The sequence below is a fragment of the Oryctolagus cuniculus genome, chromosome 17, assembly GCF_051225735.1.
Source record: "Oryctolagus cuniculus isolate XC-2025 breed Fujian yellow rabbit chromosome 17, ASM5122573v1, whole genome shotgun sequence".
In the NCBI taxonomy this organism is placed as follows: Eukaryota; Metazoa; Chordata; class Mammalia; order Lagomorpha; family Leporidae; genus Oryctolagus; species Oryctolagus cuniculus.
The window spans coordinates 56,138,513-56,150,798 of NC_142883.1; the positions used below are offsets into that span (position 1 = coordinate 56,138,513).

General features: G+C 39.3%; 1 protein-coding gene across 4 annotated transcripts in view; it reads left to right on the forward strand.

Annotated features, from left to right (window-relative positions):
* The window catches only part of MAP2K4 (mitogen-activated protein kinase kinase 4), a 122,140-nt gene that overhangs the window by 23,169 nt on the left and 86,685 nt on the right, over nucleotides 1–12,286 (forward strand). For 3 of the 4 annotated variants that reach the window (XM_017348962.4, XM_002718920.6, XM_089317693.1), the window contains one exon: nucleotides 7,940–8,042. The exons of the other annotated variant lie outside the window; for it this stretch is intronic. In XM_017348962.4, coding sequence (XP_017204451.1) covers nucleotides 7,940–8,042 — 103 coding nt within the window. The remainder of the gene's footprint in view (nucleotides 1–7,939; nucleotides 8,043–12,286) is intronic. 4 annotated transcript variants of the gene reach the window in all.

The window sequence follows — 12,286 nt, forward strand, 5'->3', positions numbered from 1 at the left end:
TAGAAAGTTAAAATAGGGTAGTGATAGGATGTTGGAATTTATCAACCAGCAACAATAAATGTGACCTAAGACATGTGAGCACTCTGGTTTTTTGCTGGAATTCAAGTGAGCTGTTCACCTGAGATTTATCTAAGGGATGCCCTTGCCCTCACAATGAGAGCAGGCTGGAAAACACTCCAGGGGCTCTGGGGTATTGATGGAAATCATAACAAGTCTTAGGACTTTCATAGATTTGCATATTGTGTTTCCTGTCCCACTAGAAAGATAGCTATCAAAAAGCAAGAGTCATGATATGGATGGTTTTCCAGAAATTCTAGAAATTTTTAGAAAATCTTGCCATTGGTGCGTGGTGAGACAGTAATTCTCAACTTTGAGGTGCTTATCTAGAACTTGATTAGAATATTGAGGAGTCTGATTGGGAGACAGAGATCACCATAATGGCCTGCATATTACAGAGGAAGAGATCACTGTTGATTATTTTTTTTTTGGTTGCAGTGGTTTCTCCCTCCCTCCCTCCCTCCCTCTCTCTCTCCCTCTCTCTCAAGATTTATTTATTTGAAAGAGTTATTAGAGAGGCAGAGAGAGAGTGAGTCAGTTTTCTATCCACTGGTTCACTTACCAAATGGCTGCAATGGCCAGAGCTGGGCGTATCTGAAGTCAGGAGCCAGCCCCTGTATTTGTATTTTTAAGGCCATTCATTTTGGAGAATGACCTGTTTGAGTAGGCATATGTGTAAGTTATCATACAAAGTGTTTCATTAAAAGTAATCTATTAGTCATATTACTGCCCAGTTGAAAAAGAGTTAACATTTCTAGTGTTTCCTCATATTAATAGTTTTATGGTATCTTTTTCTTTGATAGTAGCGTAGTATTCCAGTTTTGCCATAATTTTTCTAAGTAATGGAGTGTACATGTCACTATGTTGAATAACTTATTTGCATAGTCTTTAATTTCTTTAGGATAAATTCTTAGGAATGGAGTTAGTGGGTTAATTGTAAGGATATTTTTGAAATATTTGCTAGGTATTATCTTTTGGAAAAGACCAATGTAACATTTGTATCAGCAATTCCTTCATCCACCTGTATTCATTTGTTTACTGGGTAAATGTTGAAACATTTATGTGTCAGGCATAATTCTAGGCACTGAGGCATGTAAGAAGAAATAGAATTTCTGCGCTCCTGGCTAATATCAAAGATATGATGGAGAAGGTAGATATTAACCAAATAACTGTAAGTGTGAAAATATAGCTGGGATAAGTTCTGAAGCAGTTACCTGCTTCTTCAAACCATTATTAACATTGATATGAAGATTCTGTTTATGTGTGGTATTAAAGGCAGCCATTATATTTTAATGTTTTTGTCCAGCTGAATTGATTTTATGGCTTTTCATAGTAATATCTTGTTTTCTTTCTTTTTAAATTACATGTTCATATTCTTTGTATGTAAATAATGCCCTTATAGCCTTCTCTCTTCCAGTTTCGGCTATGTGATTCAAACAAAAGTGTGTTGTTTTTGCCTCTAAATAAATATGGGGACCTTGCAGGAGAACTAGGGGCTGTAGAGACACAAAACATGATTCTGCTAAACAGAATCTGTTTGAGCAGCTACATGACCACTGTGGACAAGCATCCCAGGTCTGTTTTTACAATAAAGTTCTGACATTTGTGCTGTTTTGAAAACCACAGTAGGGCCTTCCTGGAAAAGCTTATTCCTTGGTGTTTTTGAAAGGGTTGGATTAATCAGGACTTGGCCAGAAGAATTTCTGGTGTATCTGAGGAAGTGCATATTTGCTTGCTGGTAGCAGACATCTGGCTCAGAGTCTGGTAGAAAGTGATGCTGTTATTAGCTTTAATTAATTGATAGCTCCAATCTAGCTGTCTCTAGACTCCTATGATGTTGGCACAATGCATAATTCACGTAAAATTACTGGTAGTAAGGGGCTAATAAATTAATGACAGAGTTAGTAAATTGAAAGAATGAAGAATCAATCATGAATTTCTACTCATAGGTTTGGGAGGATTTTAGGCCATTTCCTCAGTTCCATTCTATGACATTGATAAAATCCTTATTTTACTACAGCTCAAATGAGTTTAAATTTTCTTTTACCTTGTTGGGAACAAGTTTGGGGGCTTTTAATCTGTCATATTCTTTCTGAAGACTTTTGTGAACCAGACGAGGGCCTTGTAGTAAAATATGGTCTACAACAAGTAGAATGCTGCTGTTGCTTTTGTCTGGAATGAGTAAGAATCTGATAGGATCTGTTAAGCCTTTAGTGTCAAAGCAGTACCTTTGGAGGAACTGACAGAGGACTAATGAAATCCTTGACACTCTAGGGTACATAAATCATTTTATTCAAGGAAGGGATCATGAATCATCTGCCACAGCCTGAAAATGTTAAGTGTGGATTATTTTGGGTCTTTACTTGGCAACAGAGCCTCTGAGGTCCAAGTTTGTGAAATGGGGAAAATGGTTGGCATTTAGGAAGCATGGCTGTTAGTGATCTACTACCTCCCTAGTTCAGGATTTGGCTGTCTTATACTGATACATCATTGCCAATATCATAATTGATAATAAGGCTGGGGAAAAGTGAATGATTATGAAGCCGACACTGTTACATGTAGTAACTCATTTGCTCCTTAAAACACCCCTGTGAAGAAGGTGATATTAAACTAATTTGACAGGTATGGGGCTAGGACATAGAGATGAAGTCATTTGTCCAAGAGTAAATGGCTTGTAAGTAGCAGAGGTGAGTTTAAAAACTAGACAGTCTAACTCTGTTCTGTATTGCTTTTTTCTAATTAAGTTCCATTGGGATGCTAGATTTGGAATGGGGCCTTTTATGGCATAGTAATTTGAATGATTCCACAAAGCAAGCTGAATTCCTTTGTTTCCTTGATGCTAATTTATTGTGTTGGTTTAAAAGCTATCAGACAACCTTTTTCTCTTTTGGATAATTTAATAGATTCTTCAGTTAAGTTTTATTATTATAGTAGTTACTTTTTTCATACCTACTGTTTGCCAGCCATTGCATATTTAATAATCCTCACCATAACAGTGCTACCAAATAAGAGACTGTTTTTATCTAGATTTTACAGATGTGTAGGTTACTGGGCCACAGAAACATCTTTGTATTTATCTTTACTAGAGTTTCAGTGATGATCATTTAGCATCTAGAAAAAGCAATTATCTTCCTTATTCCTGCCTCTTGGACCAAGTGTTGTCATAGTTTTAATTTTTGGCAGAATGCCAAACAAAACACCTGTGGATGGGTCAGTTTCCTTGTCTGTTGTCTCTCCTGCCTGCCACAACAGTTTATGTATTGGATATTTTTACACCTGTTGCTATTTAAATATTACAGTGGGCTTCCCAAAATTCCAGTTCACATACAAAAGTGTATTTGGTTTCTTGAATGAGAACAATTCAGTTTCCAAAATGCTTAGCTGAATAACAGTGTTTTGCTGCTGAGAGTTAAAAAGTTTCTGGTTTTATGAATTTTTTTGGTTATGGCTTACTCTTGTGTATCAAAGGTTGGGGTAGGGATGGGGCAATACAAAATTGGCTGTTAGTAATAACCACCTTTAATATATGAGTGCATGGAATGTCTAATACTGCAAGTCTAGGATAGAACTGTTGTAATTGCCCATTTCTTCCAAGTCTAATATTGTTGCCTTTTCTCTTGTGTTTAAGAAACATGATGTCCTTCATTGCTATAGTTGTTTAGAGAGAAAAAGGAATGAAAATGAATTTTTTCTACCACTTTATTGCCTCATTTATACAATTGTTTGAATATAAAGTTGCATAGTTAGAATTGTGTGTTGCTCATCTTGTAACACGTGATTACAGACAATTAAAAAAGTAATTTTGGGTGAGCTTTCTGTTTTTAAAATGAGGTATTCGGACTGAGAGTCAGGAGAGAAATTAGAATATAAGGCATCTTCCTCCCAACACCCTCCATGGGATGTTCTAAATACTTGGAGTCATTGTAGTTTGTCATCAGTATCCTTAAAGGTATTGGTAGTGACTTGTGGCTATTTTTGTAATAACCTGTCACATAACCCATAGTGATCTATTTGCTTTATATCCCAGAAGCCACACTCTGGAGGCAGCTAGTCAGGGTCCTACGGTGATCTTTCTATTATAATTAACAATTGAGAACTTTGTTATTACTGTAAGAGTTGTCAAACATGGGCTTTCCAAATTGATGGAATCAGTGGGGTCAAGGATACGTAGATTGGGTGAAGTATTTTAAAGACACTCAGTTCTTCCAGGCTGGGTGGAAGGAATTCTGGTTCACTGACTGTTACCATTCTGGGAACATTCTTACTTTCCAATGGTATAACAGAAGAAAACAAGCCTGTAAATGGTGGTGGGAAGGCAGTGCAATGTTGATAAGAAAAACACTCTGATAATAGTAATGCAATAAGAACTTGTACTACTGTTTGTTCTAGATGCCTGTCATGCTATAGATGATTTGCAGTTAAAGATAAATCAAGATATTTAAAAATTTAGAGCAGATGTTTGCAGTTTGGTGATGGGAATGAATTTAGGGAGGGTGGCAAGGTGGACCCTATGTAAACAGAATATCTTTCCGAGGACAGACACATTTTTATGTTTTGGAAACTATGAATAATGAAGAAATGACACTGTCCTCATCTGTAGAAGGTAAAGGAGAAATGATTTTGTTAACATAGATTGCAAAGAGCTTGTTTGAGTGGTAGACTGTTCTGGTGGAGTCTTTGGCTACAAGATTGAGCCAGACTATAGGGTCAGCTTAGCTGACTGGAAAGTGATGTGGAAGGTTTCCATTGCTATAGAAGTTAGTGGAGGAAGATTATTCAGGGCTGTTTATCATCTCATTTAAAGCTAAATAAAGCTGAAAGATTTATTTTTCTAGTATTAGGTGAATCTGTTGCTTAGAGTTAGAGCAGCAGTTTCTTTTGTTGTTGTTGTTTTTTTTTTTTTTAAGATTTGTTTATTTGAAAGGCAAGAGTTATGCAGAGGCAGAGAGAGAGAGAGAGAGAGAGAGAAAGATCTTCCATCCGCTGGTTCACTCCCCAGATGGCCACAACGGCTGGAGCTGGGCTGATTGGAAGCCAGGAGCTTCTTTGGGGTCTCCCATGCAGGTGCAGGGACCCAAGGACTTGGGCCATCTTCTGCTTTCCCAGGCCATAGCAGAGAGCTGAATTGGAAGTGGAGCAGCCGGGACTTGAACCGGCACCCATATGGGATCCCAGCATTGTAGGCAGCGGCTTTACCTGCTGCGCCACCATGCTGATCCCAGAAGATATTCTGAAGCCTAAATAAGTGTAGATGTGCTTGGCCCAATGCCTGTTCTTCAGAATCATAGTGCTTAACATTCCTAATGATCACGTGCATGGAAGTGCTTTTCTCATGTGAACTTTGTGGATGACATTGTATACAGATAATGTGAAAAGCATGTTTGAATTATGCTGGGTATTAAGACAACTTTCTTTTAAAATTTATTTTGTTTGAAAGGCAGTAAAAGAGATCTCTTACCTTCGGGTTCATTTACCAAAAGCCCACAATACTCGGGACTGGACCAGGCTGAAGATGGGAGCCACAAATCAATCTGAGTCTCCCATATGATGTCAGAGACCCGTGTACTTGAATCATGACTTGCTGCCTTCTGAGTTGCACATTGCCAGGAAGCTGGAATCAGAGCAGAAGCAGGATTTGACTCCAGGTATTCTGTTCCAAGTGGTGGTTTAACTACTATGCCAAATGCCTGATATATTTGGCATAGTAGTTAAATGCATACAAATGCCTGATACAAAAAAGATTTATTTGAGGCCGGCACCGCGGCTCACTAGGCTAATCCTCTGCCTGCGGTGCTGGCACCCCGGGTTCTAGTCCCGATTGGGGTGCCAGATTCTGTCCCAGTTCCAGTCCAGCTCTCTGCTGTGGCCCGGGAAGGCAGTAGCGGATGGCCCAAGTGCTTGGGCCCTGCACCCGCATGGGAGACCGGGAGGAAGCACCTGGCTCCTGGCTTCGGATTGGGTCACTGCGCCAGCCGTGGCGGCCATTTAGGGGGTGAACCAACAGAAGGAAGACCTTTCTCTCTTCTCTCTCTCTAACTCTGCCTGTCAAAAAAAAAAAAAAAAAAGATTTATTTGAAAGGCAGAGCAACAGAGAGGGGGAAAAAGGGAGGAGGGGAAGAGAGAAAGAAATAAAACATAGAGAAATAGATCTTCCATCTGCTGATTTACTTCCCAAAATGCTGCAATGGCCGGGACTGTTGCAGGCCAAAAACAGGAGCCAGGAACTCCACCTGGGACTCCCACATGGGTGGCAGGAGCCCAAATACTTGAACCATCTTCTATAACTTTTCTAGGCACATTAGCCGGGAGCTGCATTGGAAGTGGAGCAGCCAGGACTTGAACGGGCATTCGAGTGTGGGGTGCCAGCATTGCAAATGGCAGCTTAACCCCTTGTGCCACAGTGCTGGCCCCTTGGGGTTTGATCTTTTGGGGCACTTGAGAAGGAGAGAAGTAAATGAAAGCATGAACAGTGGTAGTGTTGATTCTGATAACTCAGGGAAGTGAGGTAAGAGAAGGCACACTTCAATAATACAAGAAGATAGCTAGAAACTTTCGCTCCTGTGTATTGTCAAAGCCACCTCTCTCACATTCTCCGGGTCTCATTTTGCATTGACTTTTTGGGGCCTTCCTTTTCCTTTTCAAAACTGTGTTGTAAGTTCATCTTTGTTGGTTTGTTTGTTTTAAATATTGATTTATTTATTTGAGAGAGTTGCAGACAGAGGGAGAGAGAGAGAGCTCTTTTATCCATTGGCTCACTCCGGCAATGGCCGTAGCTGAACAGATCTGAAGCCAGGAACCAGGAGCCTCTTCTGGGTCTCCCACACGGGATTGCAGGGGCCCAATCATCTGGGCCATCTTCTGCTTTCCCAGGTGCATTAGCAGGGAGCTGGATCAGAAGTGGAGCAGTCGGGATTCGAACCCGTGCCCATATGGGATGCTGGCATCAAAGGTAGAGGCTTAACCTGCTAAGTCACAGTACCAACACCATGAGTTCATCTTAAGCTGAGCATCTTCTGGAGGATTGAGGTTCACAGAGGAGAACAGGCAATGTGAACTTGATTTTACTGTCAACCCTGGAAACTAGTTTTAGGCATGCAGTAAGTGCCTAAATAATTTAAATAAATACTTCTGTCAGATTTATTAATGTAGAGAGAATTGTGGTTGTTGATTAAAACTTGTTACAGTGTCATGGCCTGATTTCAGTTGTAGGGAAAAGAAAGTCTACAATAGAAAGTGAACAATGATCTTTTGGGGATAATTATATTAAGAAGTATATAAAAAATTTAAAAAGCTTTATTATAATATAGCTGAATGTTTTCTAGATATTTAATTTTTCTGTAATAGACATGTTTTTCTCATGTGATAAAAAGTGTTGATACCTCCCAAAGAAATGGTTTCAGGGAAATACCTGTGTTGTGAGCTTCAAGTTGATGGTACCATGGTGTTTTTAGCTCATTATAAGTGTAGAATGCCTCATGTTTATGTTAAACTTGAAGGAAAGTGATTTTTGTTAAACGGAAGATATTAAAGTATAACATTGGAGAGGTGGTAATATTTTAGAATTTTTCATTCTGTTTGCTGCAATAAATGATTTTTAGGGTGATATTTTCATTTACAAAATGTTGACAGCTGAACAGTGAAACTTGAAGCATTATTTGTTGTACTGCAGTGTAGTGAGTAACTTGCGATTAGTAATAACTTCAGGTAATTTTTGATTACTTTTTATTCTGAGAAATTCTTTGTTGCCTTTCAAAATATTGTCCCATATTAACTATTTGTTAAAGCTAGCTTATCTACCTTTTGGTATGAATTGCTTACATCCTCAGAATAGTACCCATTTTATATTACTTGAAACTTTTACTTTTTATCTGTTATTTCTCAGGTAAACGCAAAGCACTGAAGTTGAATTTTGCAAATCCACCTTTCAAATCTACAGCAAGGTTTACTCTGAATCCCAATCCTACAGGAGTTCAAAACCCACACATGTGAGTATTCTTTGTAATTGAATAAAAGATTCAATGCCAGCAGGGGTTTTAAAGTTACTGTATTTTATGAACTTTTCCAAGGTTAGGGATTACTGTTTCTTTTACCTTATGGATTATTGAAATAGTGCTATATGAACTTGGCAGAGGAAGTTACTGATTCTGTATCTTTGGTAGGTAAACACAATTTTCCTTTATAGAGTTTAATAGGAAAAAGAGCCGAAGATCTAGATGCATTTGTATCTTTTTTATTTCTCTCCATAAACCCTGAGAATATTGTATACCCTTTTCATTCTGGATTTCCAACTAAATTGCAAGTTGTATTTAAGAAACTTAATTGTCCTCTATTGATCTGTACAAATCCTCAACATAGACAAAATAGATTCCCATTCTTAAGAAGTTAAATTCCTTCGAAATGTCCATGATACAGTAAATTGAAAGGATTATGTCCATGTCAGTCTACAGATGCCCATGATTATATTTTACTTATTCATTGAGTATTTTTTTGTTACAAACACATGAAAAACCTTCCATTGAATCTGAAGTGGTATGGTTTACTAAATAATAACCTCTTCTTGCCACCTTCCCCCAATCTGTCATGAGCACGAAGGCTGGTGGCTTTTACATTTATACTTATGTCTGTGAAAATAATTCTAAGCTAGTCCTGGTATTGAGAAGTGTAAAGCAGTTGGTGTAAAGTATGGTTAAAAACCTGGCAGAATACATTATTTTTTTAAAATAAGTTTTCAACAATTTGTATATAAATTTTATTAGAGTTCAAATATATTTGTCCCAAAGAGACACACTTATTGCAATTTTCTTCTCTTTTAATCTTTAGTGTACATTGCATTTGCCAACAGTAACAAATTGTTAGAAGTTACAGTGTCTTGCAATAGAGATGCTTAAAATATTTTGCTATTTTAAAAATAGCAATTTCTACAAGGAAGGGCTGTGTATGTATATGTATATACTCTTAATGCTTTTACCCATAACCTTACAGGGGTTGGAAGATAAATATATATTTTTAAAAGATTTGTTTATTTGAAAGAGAGAGAGATCTTTCATCTGCTGGTTCACTCCCCAAATGGCCACTATGCCTAAGGCTGGGCCAGGCTGAATCTAGGAGCCAGGAGCTTCTCCAGGTCTCCCATGTGGGTACAGGGGCCCAAATACTTGGGCCATCTTCTGCTGCTTTCCCAAGTGCATTAGCAGGGAGTTGTATTGGAATTGCAGGAGCCAAGTCTTGAACTGGCACCCAGATGGGATGCTGGTGTGACAGGAGCAGCTTTACCTGCTGTGCTACAATGTTGGCCCAATGAAAGATATTTTAAGTGAAAACTGGAATAATAATTTATGTGACTACGAATGCTGTCAATTTTATTATACCAGTGTTCATAATCAGATTTCTTGTCAGAGTTCAGGGTTCAGGGTTTTCCCTTCTGTGAAACATTAAGTGGGAGCTATATTGAGGAGGGCAACTTAATATTTCCTTTTTTTAAAAAAGATTTATTTAATTATTTGAAAGAGTGACAGAAAGGTTGAGGGGCAGGAGAGAGAGAGAAGAATAAAAGAGAGAGAGCTCTTCCATCCACTGGTTCACTCCTCAAGTGGTCTTAATGGCCTAAGCTGGGCCAGGGCAAAGCTAGGAGCCTGGAACTCTATCCAGGTCTCCCATGTGGCTGGGGCCCAAGTTACTTGGGCCATCTTCTGGTGCTTATCCAGTTGCATTAGCAGGGATCTGGGTTAGAAACAGCAGAGTACCTGGGACTTGAACAGGCATTCTGATATGGGCTTGTCAGTGTCACAGGTGGTAGATTAACCCACTGTGCTACAATGGCATCTCCTACTTAGTAATTCTTAACTCCAAAAGTACGGAACACCTCTTAAAAGAACCTCTTTCCTCATTTTCTAGAATTTCTCTTGAAAGTGAATACAAAAGTAATTCTTGAACATCATCCAGTCTGTAATGTTGGTTATCAGCTGAATGACATTTGTGATCTGTGAGAGAAAGGATGTAGTCCTAATCACCAGCTTTATTAGATGTTTCTTTTTTTTTTTCAACAAAAATATTTATTTGAAAGGCAGAGCCCCAGAGAGAGAGAGAGAGAGAGAGAATCAGTGAGTGAATGAATGAATCTTCATCTGCTGCTTCACTTCCCAGATGGCTGCAACAACCAGGGCTGGGCCAGGCCAAAGCCAGGGACTCCACCTGGGTCTCTCACATGGGTGGCAGGGGCCTACATATTTGAGCCATTATCTTCTGCCTTCCCAGGACCATCAGCAGGATGCTGGATGGGAAGCAGGACAGCCAGAGCTCTAAATGGCATGCTGATAGGGATGCCAGCATTATAAACGGCAGCTTAACATGTGTGCACCACATCAGCCCTGAATCAATCAATCAATTTATAACTATCTTCCTTCCTTCCTTTCTTTTTTTTTTTTTTTTTAAGATGTATTTATTTATTTAGAATGAAAGTGTTATATATATAGCGAGAGCCACACAGGGAGAGATCTTCCATCTGCCTGTTTACTCCCCAGATGGCCACAATGGCCAGCACTGGGCCAGGCTGAAATCAGGATGACAGGGTCCCAAATACTTGAGCCATTTGCTGCTGCTTTTTCCAAGCCATTAGCAGGGAGCTGGATTGGAAGTGGAGCAGCTGGGACTTGTACCAGTGCCCATACGGGATGCTGGCATCCCAGGTGGTGGCTTTACCCACTATACCACAACATTACCCCAAATTTTTCTTCTTTAAATATGAACTTTTATTTTACTTATTTGAAAGGCAGAAAGGGAGACAGACAGAAACCTCTTATCCTTTGGTTTACTTTGTAAATGCATGCAACAGCTGGATCTATACCAAGCCAAAGCCAAGAGCTGGGAACTCAGTCTGGGTCTCCCACATGGCAGGTAGGACCCAACTATGTGAGCCATCCCTGCTGCCTCCCAGGATGTGCATTAGCAGGAAACGAATTGGGAGCAGAGCCAGAACTTGAACTCAGAGACTCTGATATGGGATGCAGGCATTCCCATTCAGTGTCTTACCTGTTAGGCCAAATGCCTGTCATGATCTTTTTTTTTTAATCTATTCGGATAAGAAGACAGCCTGACTTACATTTAGAACTAGAAACACATTTATGTGCTTGTAATGCCTTCCCTCTGGAATTCATGGGCAATATCTCTTAAATTTTTTTAAACAAATAAACACAGGATGAAAACAAGATTTCCCCAAAAAACTGAGTTAATCAGATTTTATTGTTTTGTTCTAAACTGCTTTTTTTTAGAAGACTTTCATTTAATAAATATGAATTTCAAAGGTACAACTTTTATTGTACGGTTTTTCCCCCATAACCACCCTCCCACCCACAAACCATCCCATCTCCTACTCCTTCTCCCATCCCATTCTTCATTAAGATTCGTTTTTAATTATCTTTATATACAGAAGATCAACATAGTATATACTAAGTAAAGATTTCAGCAGTTTCCATCCACACAGACACACAAAGTATAAAGTACTGTTTGAAGACTATTTTTACTGTTAATTCTCATAGTACAACACATTGAGGACAGAGATCCTACATGGGGAATAGTTGCACAGTGACTCCCGTTGTTGATTTAACAATTGACACTCTTATTTATGATGTCAAATCACCTGAGGCTCTTGTCCTGAGCTGCCAAGGCTATGGAAGCCTCTTGAGTTCACAAACTCTGACCTTATTTAGACAAAGCCAAAATCAAAGTGGAAGTTCTCTCCTCCCTTCAGAGAAAGGTACCTCCTTCTTTGATGACCTGTTCTTTCCGCTGGGATCTCACTCACAGAGATCTTTCATCTAGGTCATTTTTTGCCACAGTGTCTTGGCTTTCCATGCCTGAGAAACTCTCATGGGCTTTTTAGCCAGATTCAAATGCCTTAAGGGCTGGTTCTGAGGCCAGAGTGCTGTCTAAACTGCTTTATAATTAATCCTGTATCCAGCTAGATTTCTTACAATCTTTTTCTCTTCCATGCGAGTGTTGAAAGTTTGAGAAGACATAATAGTCATTTATACCTTATGATAGAGTGTTTAGAACTTGATTCTGGCATGTTAAAATTTTAGACCTAGACTTGGTTGGAGTTAGATTACTGTTCAAAGCCGGCGCCGTGGCTCAATAGGCTAATCCTCCACCTTGCGGCGCCGGCACACCGGGTTCTAGTCCCGGTTGGGGCGCCGGATTCTGTCCCGGTTGCCCCTCTTCCAGGCCAGCTCTC